Below are 16,569 nucleotides of genomic sequence, written 5' to 3' on the forward strand. Positions count from 1 at the left end.
AACCCAGTCGACCCTGCAAAGTCCTCCTCACCAACATCTGGGGACTTATGCCAAAATTGGGAGTGCTGTCGCATAGACTAGTCAAGCAACAGCCTGACGTAAGTCATACTCACAGAATCATACCTTTCAGCCAATGTCCCAAACTCCTCCATCACCATCCCTGGGTATGTCCTGTCTCACCGGCAGGACAGACCCACCAGGGGTGGCGGCACAGTGGTATACAGTCGGGAAGGAGTGGCCCTGGGAGTCCTCAACATTGACTCCGGACCCCATGAAGTCTCATGGCTTCAGGTCAAGCATGGGCAAGGAAACCTCCTGCTGATTACAACCTATCACCCTCACTCAGCTGCTGAATCAGTCCTCCTCCATGTTGAACACCACTTGGAAGAAGCACTGAGAGTAGTAAGGGCACAGAATGTACTCTGGGTGGGGACTTCAATGCCCATCACTAAGAGTGGCTCGGTAACACCACTACTGGCCATGTCCTGAGCCTGCGACAGGTGGTGAGAGAACCAACACGAGGGGAAAAACATACTTGACCTCATTCTCGCCAATCTACCTGTCGTAGATGCATCTGTCCATGACGGTATTGGTAGCAGTGACCACCGCACAGTCATTGTGGAGACGAAGTCCCATCTTCACACTGAGGACACCCTCCATCGTGTGTGGCACTACCACCGTGCTAAATGGGATAGATTCCGAACAGATCTAGCAGCTCAAAACTGGGCATCCATGAGGCATTGTGGGCCATCAGCAGCAGCAGAATTGTATTCCACCACAATCTGTAAGCTCATGGCCCGGCATGTGCCTCATTCTACCATTACCATCAAGCTAGGGGACCAACTCTGGTTCAATAAGGAGTGTAGAAGAGCATGCCAGGAACAGCACCGGGCGTACCTAAAAATGAGGTGCCAACCTGGGGAAGCTGCAACACAGGACTTACATGCATGCTAAAAAGTGTAAGCAGCATGCTATAGACCGGGCTAAGCGATCCCACAATCAGCGGATCAGATCAAAGCTCTGCAGTCCTGCCGTATCCAGTCATGAATGGTGGTGGACAATTAAACAACTAACGGGAGGAGGCTCCATGAATATCCCCATCCTCAATGATGGTGGAACCCAGCACGTGAGTGCAAAAGACATTCAACGGCATTACCATCGCCGAATCCCCCACCATCAACATCCTGGGGGGTCACCATTAAACAGAAACTTAACTGGACCAGCCACATAAATACTGTGGCAACAAGGGCAGGTCAGAGGCTAGGAATTCTGCGGCGAGTATCTCACCTCCTGACTCCCCAAAGCCTTTCCACCATCTACAAGGCACAAGTAAGGACTCTCCACTTGCCCGGATGAATGCAGCTCCAACAACACTCAAGAAGCTCGACATCATCCAAGATAAAGCAGCCCACTTGATTGGCACGCCATTCACCACCTTAAACATTCACTCCCTCCACCACCGGTGTATCGTGGCTGCAGTGTGTACCATCTACAAGATGCACTGCAGCAACTCCCAAACCCGCGACCTCTACCACCTAGAAGGACAAGGGCAGCAGGTGCATGGAAACATCACCACCTCCAAGTCACGCACCATCCTGACTTAGAAGTATATCACCGATCCTTCATCGTTGCTGGGTCAAAATCCTGGAACTCCCTCCCGAACAGCACTGTTGAGAGTACCTTCACCACACGGACTGCAGCGGTTCAAGAAGGCGGCTCACCACCACCTTCTCGAGGGCAATTAGGGATGGGCAATAAATGCTGGTCTTGCCAGCAACGCCCGCATCCCATAAATGAGTTTTAAAAAAGTAGGAGGGTTTCGCTCATTCATTAGCTGAAAAGCTGTATTGGCAGACAGTTCTAGCAGACCATCTGCATCACAGAATGGTGCGTTGTGTGGAAGAAATAAGAAATGGAGGGAGGAATTAACAAATATTTCACTTATAATTAAAATCATTGCACAAATATTTGTATTGCTTGTGTGCCGTGTGATCCAAATGTTTATCAATTGGACACTTTATTTCAGTGACAGAAGATAATATTTTTTGTAGTGCAAAAGTATTTAACTCCATTACTGTGAAAATTTCTGCCTTTATGTACTCTCCTATTCCTGATCTTGTCAGTTGATGTATAATTCATGGCAACAGCAGTAAATCAATTGAAGTTTATCTGATTATGCAGATTTTACAATGGTTCTGTGAAATTATGAATTACAGAAGGATGCAAGTAATGACCTGGATATTAAATCTGTTAATGACACCATATAAATGATCTTTTCCTGATTTTTTTTTTTTTTTCTAATAAGTGTTGTTTAAGTTTGGTCTAAACTGTATGAAGTGAATCTCAATTTACCAACTGTACCTATTTTTGACTTGGTCCATAACCTCTAGCTACATACTTATGTACATGTATGTATTTTTAACGCTCCTATATATATTTCTGCTGTATGTTTAGGAAGAGAAAATGTTCCACAAACATTTTCAGCATTTATTCCAAAGGAAGCATGATCATGCTAGGTGGTTTAAATGAATAGTAGCATAATCATAGGCAATGCTGAATTTTTCTTTGTTTTGTACAGTAACTCTTGATGGGATTTTACACTGACTGGATGTTCTAACAATTCTCAATTCTTACAGCTGGTCTCAGAAGAAGTTTTCGACTGAGCAGAAAAGACAGAAAGACTAATAAGTCCATGTATGAAAGTAAAAGAAGTGAACAGTACGACACAGCAGATGTACCAACATATGAAGAAGTCGTCTCTTATCAGCATCAACCTAATGAAAAGTACAGACTGGTAGTTCTTGTTGGTAAGTGCCATTTTTAACTCCCACTGTACTTTTGTTCCTGGTTTTATTACCTTGTATTGATTTATTGACCATGCAAAGTGTTATCAATTTGTTGTGAGAACATGGAGTATTCAAATTATTGGCCCAGAATTTGCGATTGTAATGACTGCGACACTGTCAACATTCATCGTCATTACTCTGAAACTGACAGCAACTTCTGGCACATGCGCAGTTAAATATGGAAATCCAGAAGTTGGTGTCAGTGATTTCTTGCTCCTCCACGGGGCGCTGTTGAAGCTCTCGCAGATGGAAATCTTAAAAATCACTTGAATTAATGTGAACGTCCATTTTTTACGCTCCAATCTCGCTGTAAAAACCTTTGACAACGTTAAGTCTTGTTGAATAAGGTGTAACTGGGATCTTAACGGCATACTAAGTCATAATTACTGCTGAACAACCTCTCTGGCCCTGAAAATCTAATTTTATATTTGTGGAATGTCAAATTTCTCAATTATGATAAACATTCCATAGATTTTGAAAATAGTGGCCTGGATTTTGTGGCAGTAATGATGGTGAAACTGTCAGTGTTCGCCGTCATTACTCCTCTGAAACTGACCGTAACTTCAGGATTTAGCGTAATAAAAATAGAAAATGCTGGAAATACTCAGCTGGATTTAGCGCACCTACAAGTGGAAACATCTTCTCTATGTCTACCCTATCAAACCCCTTCACCATTTTAAAGACCTCATTCAGGTCACCTCTCAGCCTTCTCTTTTCCAGAGAAAAGAGCCCCAGCCTGTTGAGTCTTTCCTGATAGTTATTGCAGGATAGATAAAGGGGAACCAGTGGATGTAGTTTATTTGAATTTTCAGAAGGCATTCGATAAGTTGCCACACAAGAGGTTATTAAACAAAATTAGTTCTCATGGGATTGGGTGTAATATACTAGCATGGATTAAGGACTGGCTTACGGACAGAAAACAGAGAGTCGGAATAAACAGGTCATTTTCGGGTTGGCCGGCTGTAACTAGTGGGGTTCCACAAGGATCAGTGCTTGGGCCTCGGCTATTTACAATTTATATCAATGATTTGGATGAGGGGACCAAATGTAATATATCCAAGTTTGCTGATACAAAGCTGGGTGGGAATGTAAGATGTGAGGAGGATGCAAAGAGGCTGCAAGGGGATATAGACAGGTTAAGTGAGTGGGCAAGAACATGGCAAAAGGAATATAATGTGAAGCTATCCACTTTGGTAGGAAAAATAGAAAAGCAGAGTATTTTTTAAATAGTGAGGGATTCAGAAATGTTGGTGTTCAGAGGGACCTGGGTGTCCTTGTACACGAATCACTGAAAGTTAATATGCAGGTACAGCAAGCAATTAGGAAAGCAAATGGTATATTGGCCTTTATTACAAGAGGATTTGAGTATAAGAGTAAAGACGTCTTACTGCAATTATATAGGACCTTGGTGAGACCACACCTGGAGTATTGTGTACAGTTTTGGTCTTACCTAAGGCAGGATATACTTGCCAGAGTGCAATGAAGGTTCACCAGACTGAATCCTGGGATGGGGGTATTGTCCTATGAGGAGAGATTGAGTAGACTAGGCCTATATTCTCTAGCATTTAGAAGAATGAGAGGTGATCTCATTGAAACATACAAAATTCCTACAGGGCTTGACAAAGTAGATGCAGGGAGGATGTTTCCCCTGGCTGGGGAGTCTAGAACCAGTGGTCACAGTCTCAGAATAAGGGGTCGGCCATTTAGGACTATGAGGAGAAATTTCTTCACTCAGGGTGGTGAATCTTTGGAATTCTCTACCCCAGAGGGCTGTGGCTGCTCAGTTGTTGAGTATATTCAAGGCAGAGATTGATAGATTTTTGAAATTTCAGGGAATCAAGGGATATGGGGATAGTGCAGGAAAGTGGAGTTGAGGTAGAAAATCAGCCATGATATTATTGAATGGCAGTGCAGGCTCGAAGGGCCAAATGGCCTACTCCTGTTCCTATTTCTTATGTTCTTATAACGTCTCAATTCTGGTATCATCCTTGTAAATCTTTTTGCACCTTCTCCAATGCCTCTATATCCTTTTTATAATGTGAAGACCAGAATTGTTCACAGTACTCCAAGTGTGGTTTAACCAAGGTTCTATACAAGTTTAACATGGTTTTCCTGCTTTTCAGTTCTATCCCTCCAGAAATAAAGCCCAGTGCTTGGTTTGCTTTTTTATGGTCTTACTAACCTGCATCATTCCTTTTATTGATTTGTGTATCTGTACACCCAGATCCCTTTGCTCTGCTACCCTATTTAGACTTAGAATGTGGCTTCCATATTCTTTGTACCAAAATGCACTACCTCGCACTTATCTATATTGAAATTAATATGCCAATTAGATGTCCATTCTGCAAGTTTATTAATGTTGTCTTGTATTTTGTCACAATTGTCCTTTGTGTCGACGATAGCCCCCTATTTGATGTCGTCCACAAATTTTGAAATTGTACTTCCAATTTCCTCGAGTCCAAATCGTTGATGTAAATTGTGAGCAACAGTGTTCCCAGCACCAATCCTTGTGGAACACCTCTTCCCACCTTTTGCCAGTGTGAGTAGCTGCCCTTAAACCCTTCTCTGTTTTGTAGGCAGCTTGCTATCGATTCTGCTACCTGTCCCCTGACTCCACATGCTCTGGTCTTAATCATGAGTCTACTATGTGGTACCTCATTGAAGGCCTTTTGAAAATCCAAATATATTGCATCTACTGCATTACCCTTGTGTACTCTTTCTGTTAACTATTCAAAGAATTCAGTGAGGTTGGTCAAGCATGACCTTCCCTTTTGAAATCTGTGCTGACTATTATATTTTTGTTGCTAAATGTTTTCCTATTACATCTTTGAGTAAAGATTCCATTATCTTTCCTATCACTGATGTTAGACTAACTGGTCTATAATCAGCCGTCTGTAATCTTCTTTCCTAGTTTGTCAATTAATTTCAGCTAGCACCTTGCTTGCACTTATTTAAATTGTCACAATCACTGTTGCATTCTGAATGGCTTAAACACAATCTTACACTTCTATTTACACATGTTTTCCCTTTGTAAAACTTTTAAAACCTAAAATCTAGACATTTCTTTCCATTCTTCACCAAAGTTGAAGATTTTATTATTGTTTGGGATTGAACATGGGCACTTGCAATAGTGTTGAAATGTTTATTTCTGGCTTTCTAATGGATTTTTCTAAAAGGATTCCTTATCTGATGAACCCTTGCTTGTCTGGGCCCTTCCAGGGTCAAGAAGGTTTTCGGTCTCTTGGGTATTTGTACAGAAATTAACCTTACAGTGGTAACAGCTTCTCCTATATCTGGAGCTGCAATATTGCTCCAAAATATATACATTCACCGTACCAAATTGACTGGCTCATTAAAGCTGCACATCGAGATTGTCAGGACAATTGTTCTATGGGAATGACTCCTTGGTAAACAAGAGCAAATCTCAGGTACATTAGGACCTAAAGAATGATCGCCATTTGGATCTCTTCCTTTCTCCTCCTAACATCGGAGAGTCATTTTGGTGACATCAACTAGGAGTGTATCCGGGATGCAGAACCCCGCACACATTGGAATTTAAGACCTGTCTGAAGGATATGTTGATCAGGAAGTGCTGGAGCCAGAAAAGCCATGCTGGCCAAGTGTACAGCAGGTACTGACTATTTCTGGCCCTGGACACCTCTGAATTGGCATCATAGTTGGCTCTGGCTGCTGTTCTGCTGGATGCTCTATGAAGTTCCTCTGAACTTTCCATAAAGACTTTGTGGTAATCCTTTTTGTGGGGTAGGTGTGGGGGCAATGCTAGAAATAAAGATATATCCTCCCAGGTAGCATATTTTTCATATTACCTGCATGATGGCGGGTAGGCAAAGAAAAAGAGAGAGCTTTTAATGAGAGTACCTCTCTCCCACATTATTCTCTTTTAAATCAATATATATTTAACAAACAAAGACACCACACTTTTGGTATATTTTTGTAAAAGGTATTGCCCAAAAAAACAAAATCTGTTTCAATACAAGGTTTGATTTTAATATCTAATCAAACTAAGTTTTTGTTTAGCAATAATATTTTTAAGGTAAGGCCAAATCAAATAATAGGTGGTAACATCACTGGGACAAAAAATGCAGACCAACTTCAACTTTATCTTAAAAGCTTAAGAATGTATTTGCCAAACAATGTAAAACTTATTGGCAGCTAACCTTCCATTGGTAATTTCTTAAGTATTTCCTCCCAGCATCTGCTGTGCATCAAGGAAGACCATTTTGAGGAGGGTTTGAATTCAATTATAGAAAAATCCATCAAAGCATTCTCCCTTTGTTCTGAAGCCTGGAAGGATGCAGCTCTTTGACAACCCTGTCCAAGAGTGTGTGTGTTTCAGAGAGAAAAGGGGAAACAGAAAAGGCAGCGTCTGTATTTGTAATTGCATTGGATAACTGCTGTCATATCGTGCACTGATAGCATATGAGAAAAGATTAGGAAAATAACCATGCTAAATGATTCTCCAGAAGTGATGCATTATTATCATAACATAGTTGACTGTATAAAATATAGCTTTATTGTGGTGCAGCCTGTAATGGATGATTTGGTTCACACATTCAAAAACTATAAAATCTTGACAGTTTAGACTAAAATGTAATATTTGCTATATATGTTTCTCAGGATTAAAACATTTCTGTAGTCTTATGGAGCCATCTCATTTTTGAAATAAAATAGAGTATAAAGTGGTGTAATCCAGGTACAAAATGCTAATGGTTTGTCTTCGGTGCTCATGAGGATTTTTCCAATTTTAAAAAACCTTAACGAACATTAGCAAGAATGAAGGGAAAAAGCAGATTTAACTTGTTATGCCCTTTTTAAAAGCTAAGCATGGGAAACTCATGATGCTGTGGAGGATAATTGAAAATTCAGGGTTAGAGTTTCTGCTCAGTCGTGTTGGCATTTTGGTGCAATGCGCCCAAAATCGGTGTAATTTGTGGAAAAGATTGTAAATTTTAAGTACAGTTTACTTTCAGCATACCTTGAGTTGCCGCGATATTTTGCGCTAGTTAAAAAACATCACGCGAGAAGCGAGCCCCGCCCACAAAACTGGCTACACCCCCAGATTGAATTAATCACCATTGGGAGGTTTTGCTAATTACGACCATTTGTAGAGGAGGCTCTAAAAACTAAGCTGGTTCTGTTGTGTGTCAAGACACTAATTTAAAAGCTTTTGAATGTAATTTTTAAAAGTTTATTGAGGAACTGGCTACTGTACCCCAATATAACTAGCAAATGGTTCTGTATTTTTTTAAAAGTCAGTTTCAGTAATTTAAAATCGGGTTACTCACAGGATATGGATTGACACTTGCGATTAAAAATGCTTATTTTTTGAGAGAAACACATTTTTAGCTGTATTAATCAAATTGCACCAAGTTACCACTCTTTAAAAATATCAAGGAATATTTAGTAAAGCAAAATTATATATATTTTTAATTGCGTTTTGAAAAGCTGCCCGATTGCGCTGGTTCATGGCAGATTTTGCATTTGCCGATATGCAAATGAGTTATGAGTTTCAGTGGAAACTGGGGGGGGGGGGGGGGGGGAGAAAACACTTTTTTCAAAACTGGTGCAATTTGTGATTGCGCCCAAAGCAGAAACTCCTACCCCTCAGTATTTTATGCTGAATTAGTCCTAGAGTTAGTTCTTAAACAAGAAGGTATCATCTAAGTGAATAGCACACTGGGGTTTTCTGTCCCAGAACATGGTGCAGTGGTCATTGGCAGGTGCTGCATAGTGAAGAAGATAAGTGTGGCCTGGTGACAGAAAGCACATAATTCATAACATTCTATCCCAGGTAACAATAATAGAGTTGGCTTCCTCGGCATGAGCAGGCTTTAACTCGGGATAAGACTGCAAGGATATTCTCCCATCTGCGCTGCCTTTACTGTCCTCCACTTGGCATACAGAGGAGACATTTTAAGAGTCTGCCAATTTGCAGTTTACTGCTTCATTAAAGAGGCAATTGAAGCCATGTTTCAGCACACATCTAGCTGCATATACTTCAGCAGCAGAGTCAGCTGCTTTATTTCCAAATTGTAGCTATTATGCACTGGACAAAATCTCCTGACGTGCATAATAGGAAGGGCAATCATTCCATTGAAATGCAATTGATATATCACTCGCAATGGAAAATAATGTCCCTTGATGCACAGGTTCTGGAGGATATGCATGATGTAGTTCTGAGGCAATCAACTGTGACTCTGCTGTGAAGGAGAAAGAAGAAAAGATTTAGGGAACCGATAGTGCAGCCATGGCTGATAACTCTGCATAAGCCCTGTACCCAGCAACAAATAGATCAACAAGGCACATGGGTGAAAGAGCTCTCGTTGAGCAGACATTGGAATGCCAAATCAAGAGTTCAGATCTTTGCACCAATCAATGGGTGCCTTACAATGTGTCCCAGAAAAGGTCCTGCAAGTTATAGCAGTATGCTGCCTAGTATTGCCATGAACAAAGGCTTCACAGAGTGTATATCTGTAGGTGTGTGGATGGTCACAACTGGCATTCTCATGAGCTGTTCTCCTTGGGTGCATCTTGTAAACCATTGAATTCTCCTCGTTCTGTGAAGAGAGCAAATGGAACACTGGGATGAAAAAATGGGTGATAGCAAATTAGCAGCCCTTTTTACATCTCGTCAAATTTTCTTTTCCATGGAAGCATAAAAGCAGTGCGTATTGAAACAGGATGATATGTTTGATCCTCTTGGCCATCATGGCATGTATAAGATAGTTTGCATAACCTTGCTATTTTTACTTCTACATCCTTGGTAATGTTTCTTTGTCTTTGCAATGATTTTTGCTTGTAGCTAACAACTGGTAACTTCATGCTTATATTTAACTTACTTAAAATCAATCCCCTCATTTCAATGAGATGAAAGTCCAAGACAGGCTAAATCAGCTCAAAACAAACTGGGTAGATGGAAATTAAAAAAGAGATCTGTGAGGCACTGACTAGCATTATGAGAGAATCGATGGACACTGGGAAGGTACAAGTAGATTGGAACATAACATAAGAAATAAGAGCAGGATTAGACCATTTGGCACTTTGAACCTGCTCCGCCATTCAATAAGATCATGGCTGATCTACCTCAACTCCATCTTCCTTACTTGCATTGGAGGCAGTTCAGAGACGATTCACTAGGTTAATTCCAGAGATGAGGGGGTTGACTTATGAAGAAAGGCTGAGCAGGTTGGGCATATACTTATTGGAATTTAGAAGAATGAGAGGTGATCTTATTAAAGCATATAAGATACTGAAGGGGCTCGACAAGGTAGATGCAGAGAGGATGTTTCCCCTCATGGGGAAATCTAGAACTCGGGGGTATAGTTTCAGAATAAAGGGTCGCCCTTTTAGAACTGAGATGAGGAATTTCTTCTCTCGGGGTCGTAAATCTGTGGAATTCTCTGCCCTAGAGAGCCATGGAGGCTGAGTCATTAAATACATTTAAAGTGGAAATAGACAGATTTTTGCAAGGTAAGGGAGTGAAGGATTATGGGGAGCCTCCAGGAAAGTGGCTTTGAGCCCAAGATCAGCCATGATCTTATTGAATGGAGAAGCAGGCTCGAGGGGCCAAGTGGCCTATTCCTGCTCCTATTTCTTATGTTCCCACACTATCCCATATCCCTTGATTCCCTTAGTATCCAAAAATCTATCAATCTCTGTCTTGAAGATATTCAACGACTGAGCATCCACCGCTCTCTGGGGTAGAGAATTCCAAAGATTCACAACCCTTTGAGTGAAGAAATTTTGCCTCATCTCGGTCGTAAATGGCCGACCCTTATTCTGAGACTGTGACCCCTAGTTCTAGACTCCCTAGCCAAGGGAAACATCCTCCCAGCAACTACCCTGTCAAGCCTCTGAAGAATTTTTTATGTTTCAATGAGATCACCTCTTATTCTTCTAAACTCTAGAGCATATAGGCCTAGTCTACTCAATCTCTCCTCATAGGACAATCCCCCCCCATCCCAGGAATCAGTCTAGTAAACCTACATTGCATTCCCTCTGAGGCAAGTTTACCTTCCTTAGGTAAGGAGACCAAAATGTACACACTACTCCAAGTGTGGTCTCACCAAGGCCCTGTATAATTAACATAAGAACATAAGAAATAGGAGCAGGAATAGGCCACTTGGCCCCGCGAGCCTGCGCCGACATTCAATAAGATCATGGCTGATCTCGGGCTCAAAGCCACTTCCCAGCCCGCTCCCCATAACCCTTCACTCCCTTATCTTGCAAAAATGTGTGTATCTCCACTTTAAATGTATTTAATGACCCAGCCTCCACAGCTCTCTGGGGCAGAGAATTCCACAGATTTACAACCCTCTGAGAGAAGAAGTTTCGCCTCATCTCAGTTCTAAAAGGGCGACCCATTATTCTGAAACTGTGCCCCTGAGTTCTAGATTTCCCCATGAGGGGAAACATCCTCTCTGCATCTACCCTATCGAGCCCCCTCAGTATTTTATATGTTTCGATAAGATCACCTCTCATTCTTCTAAATTCCAATAAGTATAGGCCCAGCCTGCTCAACCTTTCCTCCATAAGTCAAACCCCTCATCTCTGGAATTAACCTAGTGAATCATCTCTGAACTGCCTCCAATGCAAGTATATCCTTCCTTAGATAAGGAGACCAAAACTGTACGTAGTACTCAAGGTGTGGTCTCACCAATACCTTGTACAGTTGTAGCAGGACTTCCCTGCTTTTATACTCCAACCCCCTTGAAATAAAGGCCAACATTCCATTTGCCTTTTTGATTACTTGCTGTACCTGCATGCTAATTTTTTGTGTTTCATGCACAAGGACCCCCATGTCCCTCTGAACTGTAGCATTTTATAATCTCTCTCCATTTAAATAATAGTTTGCTTTTTTATTTTTCCTGCCAGAGTGGATAACCTTGCACTTTCCCACATTATACTCCATCTGCCAAATGTTTGCCCGCTCACCTAGCCTGTCTATATCCCTTTGCAGATTCTTTGAGTCCTCTGCACAACTTGCTTTCCCACCAACCTTTGTATCATCCGCAAACTTGGCTACATTACACTCAGTCCCTTCATTCAAGTTATTAATATAGATTGTAAATAGTTGGGGCCCCAGCACCGATCCTTGTGGCACCCCACTAGTTACCGTTTGCCAACCAGAAAATGACCCATTTATCCCAACTCTCTGCTTTCTGTTAGTTAGCCAATTCTCTCTCCATGCTAATATATTACCCCCAACTCCGTGAGCTCTTATGCAGTAACATTTTATGTGGCACCTTATCGAATGCTTTCTGGAAATCCAAATACACCACATCCACTGGCTCACCCTTGTCCACCCTGCTTGTTACATCCTCAAAGAACTCCAGCAAATTTGTTAAACATGATTTCCCTTTCCTAAAAACCATGCTGACTCTGTTTGACTGCAGTATGTTTTTTCTAAATGCCCTGCTACTGCTTCCTTAATGAAGGACTCCAGCATTTTCCCAACGACAGATGTTAGGCTAACTGTTCTATAGTTTCCTGTTTTTTTTCTCCCTCCTTTCTTAAGTAGGGGTGTTACATTTGCGGTTTTCCAATCCGCTGGGACCTCTCCAGAGTCCAGAGAATTTTGGTATATTGTAACCAATGCATCCAGTATCTCTGCAGCCACTTCTTTTAAGACCCTAGGATGCAGGCCATCAGGTCCAGGGGACTTGTCCACCTTTAGTCCCATTATTTTACCGAGTACTTTTTCTTTAGTGATAGTGATTGTTTTAAGTTCCCCCCTCCCTATAGCCCCTTGATTATCCATTATTGGGATGTTGTTAGTGTTTTCTACCGTGAAGACAGATGCAAAATATTTGTATTAAGACTTATTTACTCTTGTGCTTTAATCCCTTTGTAATAAAGTATAACATACCATTTGCTTTCCTATTTGCTTGCTGTACCTGCAGGTTAATATTCTGTGATTCGTGTACAAAGACACCCAGGTCCCTCTGAATGCCAACATTTCCCAGTCTCATCATTTAAAAAATATTCTCCTTTTCTATTTTTCCTGTCAAAGTGGATAACTTCACATTTCTTCACATTATATTCCACCTGCCACGTACTGGCCCAATCACTTAACCTGTCTAAATCTCTTTGCAGCCTCCTTCCATCTTCCTCACAGCTTACTTTCCCACCTAGCTTTGTATCGTCAACAAACTTGCATACATTACACTCGGTCCCTTCATTTATGTCATTGATGTAGATTGTGAATAGCTGAAGCCCAAGCACTGATCCTTGCAGTACCCCACTAATTACAGCCTGCCAACCCGAAAATGACTCATTTATTCCTACTCTCTGTTTTCTGTCCATAACCAATCTTCAATCCATGCTAATTTATTACCCCCAATCCCATGAGTCCTAATTTTGTGTAATAACCTTTTGTGTGGCACCTTATCGAATGTGTTTTTTATAAGTCCAAATACACTACATTCACTGGCTCCCACTTATCTACCCTGCTAGTTACAACCTCAAAAAACTCTTAACAGATTTGTCAAACACGATTTCCCTTTCATAAATCTGTGTTGACTCTGCCCAATCATAACCGGAACTTGCGGTCCTAATGACTGCGAACTGGCAGCGTTCGACATCATTTCGCCTTTGAAACTGACCGTAACTTCAGGATTTAGCACATGCGCAGCCTAACGTGGAAATCCTGAAGTTGTGGTCTGTCATTCACTGCCCCTCCACAGGCTGCTCCCACCCCCCAGAGCCGGCAATCAGTGAAATCACTGATCTGATGAAAACTTCCCCTTTTCAGAACAAATATCGCTGTTAGAAATGCCATAAAAAGTTAGACCCATTGGGTTTTTAATAGCAATCTGAGTAATAACTACTGATAAATAAATGTTTTGGCCCTGAAAAACTAAGTTTATATTGGTGGAATGTCAAATTTCTACATTAAGTTAAAAATTATTAGATTTTACAATTAATAAAAAAATATTATTTTTTATAAATTTGTTCATGATACTTCAGCTTTTACTTTAACCCAGTGTGTATGTCCTAATCTTTATTTTGCTCTCTGTAAATTTTTTAAAAAGTGATTGATTATTTGTGCTTCCTAGATCCTTGTTCCCTGTCTGTGAGAATTCTGCAATGTGATTGGCTGCTTAGACATTGGCTATGGGATTCCCACTAAACTACACTACACTGATTTCAACTGCACGTCGGAAATGCCAAACTTCTCGCCACAGAGATTGCAAGATCTTTGTGGGAAGCTTACTTCGGGGCCAGCAGCGAACGGCTTTTCTTCACTGCTGACCACAAATTACGGGCCATTATGATTTTCTAAGTGCCCTATTATTACATCCCTAATAATAGATTCTCGCATTTTCCCTTCTACTGATGTCAGACTAACTGGCCTATAGTTTCCTGTTTTCTCTCTCCCTCCTTTCTTGAATAACGGGATTATGTTTGCTACATTCCAATCCACGGGGACCATTCTCGAATCTGGGGAATTCTGGGAGATCAAAACTATCTTCTATCTCTGTAGCCACTTCTTTTAAAACCCTAGAATGTAGGTCATCAGGTCTTGGGGGATTTCTTAGCTTTTAGTCCCATTAATTTCACCAGTGCTATTTCTTTACTAATACTAAGTTCTTTAAGTCCCTCATTCTCACTCGGCCCTTCGTGCTCCACTATTTAAACTAGCTAATGCACTCATATTCAAAAAGAGTGACAAAAGAGACACCGGCAACTACAGACCCTTTAGTCTTACTTCCAGTCCACGTGAAGTGATGGAATCAATTATCAGGAATAAACTTGAACATTATCTGTACAACAATAACCTAGTTAACAGCAGTCAGCATGGATTCAGAGGGGGAAGATCCTACCTGATCAAGCTCCTCAAATTCTTTGAGGAAGTGACAACACAAGTGGACTGTGGTAAGCCCCTATGATAGGCTGTACTTTGATTTCCATAAGGCTTTTGATAAAGTTCTACACAAGTTTATGACTTAAACTCAAAGATGTGGGAATTCAGGGTAAACCTGCAAATGGATAACAAACCGACTCAAGGGTAAAAAAACAATGAGTGCTTGTTAATGGAGTTATATTGGAGTGAGGGAAAGTACTGAAACTAGGTGCTCCAGGCTCAGTACTGGCACCACTGTTGTTACTAATTTGCATAAATGACCTGGATTCAGAAACTCAGTACAAAGTGGTCAAGTTCACAAATCACAGCAAAATTGGAAGGGCAGTGGAATTGGAGGAGGCATCTCAGGAATTACATTAATTATGTAAGTGAACAAAGCAATGGCAGGTGGAATTCAATGCAGATAGGTGTATGGTGCTACATATAGGAAGAAAAAAGAAATGTATGTGCATATTCCATGAAAGGTGCTGAAATAGCAACAGTTGAAGCTGAAAGGGACAAAGGGTTCCAAGTAGATTTGACGCTAAACATGTCCAATCAATGCAGAACAGCGATTAACGAAATCATACCATATAGTCAAACAGTAGACTATAAATTAGAGGAGCTAATGATCAAACCTTTTTTTGTCGAAGTACTGTCATTTAATCAGAGGCCCTGTCAGCTCTCTAAGGTGACTTTAAAAGATATCATGGCAGTTTCAAAGAAGAGATGGGGAGTTTTCCCAGTGTCTTGGCTAACATTTTCACTCAACCAACACCATCAAAAACAGATTACCTGGTCATTTATCACTGCTGTTTATGGGAGCTTCTTGTGTGCAAGTTGGGTGTGCAACTTCACAACAGAGACTACACCTCAAAAGTACTTCATTGTGAAGCACTTGGGATGTCCTGAGGTATAAATGCAAGTTCTTTTTTCTTTACTGCACATTCTTAAAATTATACAATACATTTGTAATTTTCTTGACCTTTAATGATGCCATGCAGTTACTGTTGCCCACTATAGCACTCTTGTTCTTTTCTGCATATTTTCATGGAGATCTTGTATCCCATTTTAAAAACTAAAAAAAAAATGATTCCTTCACGGGATGTGGGCATCACTGGCAAGGCCAGCATTTATTTTCCACCCCTAATTGCCCTTGAGAAGGTGGTGGTGAGTCAGCACCTTGAGCCACTGTACTCCGTGAGGTACTCCCACAGTGCCATTAAGTAGAGAGTTCCAGGATTTTGACCCAGCGATGATGAAGTAACAGTGATATGCTTCTAAGTCAGGATGGCGTGTAACTTGGAGGTCGTGGTTGTAATGATCAATAACATGTCATTCTATAGTGGACACTAGGTGGAGCCGTAGAGCTGTATATAGCTGTATGTATATAAGACTACACTACCCAGCTGTATGTATATTAAGACTACATTACCCATGAGGCACTAGGCTACCCACAAGGCAGCAGTCAAGATGGATGCCTCTACAGATACTGTACCTAGTCCACATGTGCTCAATAAAGTAACTAGCAAAAGCTAGCTGTGTTCGTAATAAGAATGTCTATTTACTAATGAACATAAGATGGTACCAGGATGGTGAAGATCTGCTGAAAATTGTGAAAAGCGACATGGAGAATTTGAAGCCACCAGAGCGTTTGAAACTCACAGGAAATATCGACTACAATTGGCAGACTTTTAAACAACAATTCGAACTCTACATTGCAGCCATCAGATTCGGTACGAAGCCAGACGCAAGGAAGATAGCATTGCTGCTTACGGTTGCAGGCCCACAGGCGATAGAGGTATTTAATACATTTGTATTTAATCCAGAGGAGAACAGAGAAAAATTAGAAGATGT

The 16,569-nt window shown here is 41.1% G+C and overlaps 1 protein-coding gene across 6 annotated transcripts in view; it reads left to right on the plus strand.

Annotated features, from left to right (window-relative positions):
- mpp7a (MAGUK p55 scaffold protein 7a) overlaps positions 1 to 16,569 on the plus strand; it is a 550,968-nt gene that overhangs the window by 490,311 nt on the left and 44,088 nt on the right. For all 6 annotated transcript variants that reach the window (XM_085987688.1, XM_085987686.1, XM_085987689.1 and 3 more), the window contains one exon: positions 2,637 to 2,807. In XM_085987688.1, coding sequence (XP_085843814.1) covers positions 2,637 to 2,807 — 171 coding nt within the window. The remainder of the gene's footprint in view (positions 1 to 2,636; positions 2,808 to 16,569) is intronic.

The sequence above is a fragment of the Somniosus microcephalus genome, chromosome 5, assembly GCF_052327205.1.
Source record: "Somniosus microcephalus isolate GS21.2 chromosome 5, FLI_Smic_1.0, whole genome shotgun sequence".
Lineage (NCBI taxonomy): Eukaryota > Metazoa > Chordata > Chondrichthyes > Squaliformes > Somniosidae > Somniosus > Somniosus microcephalus.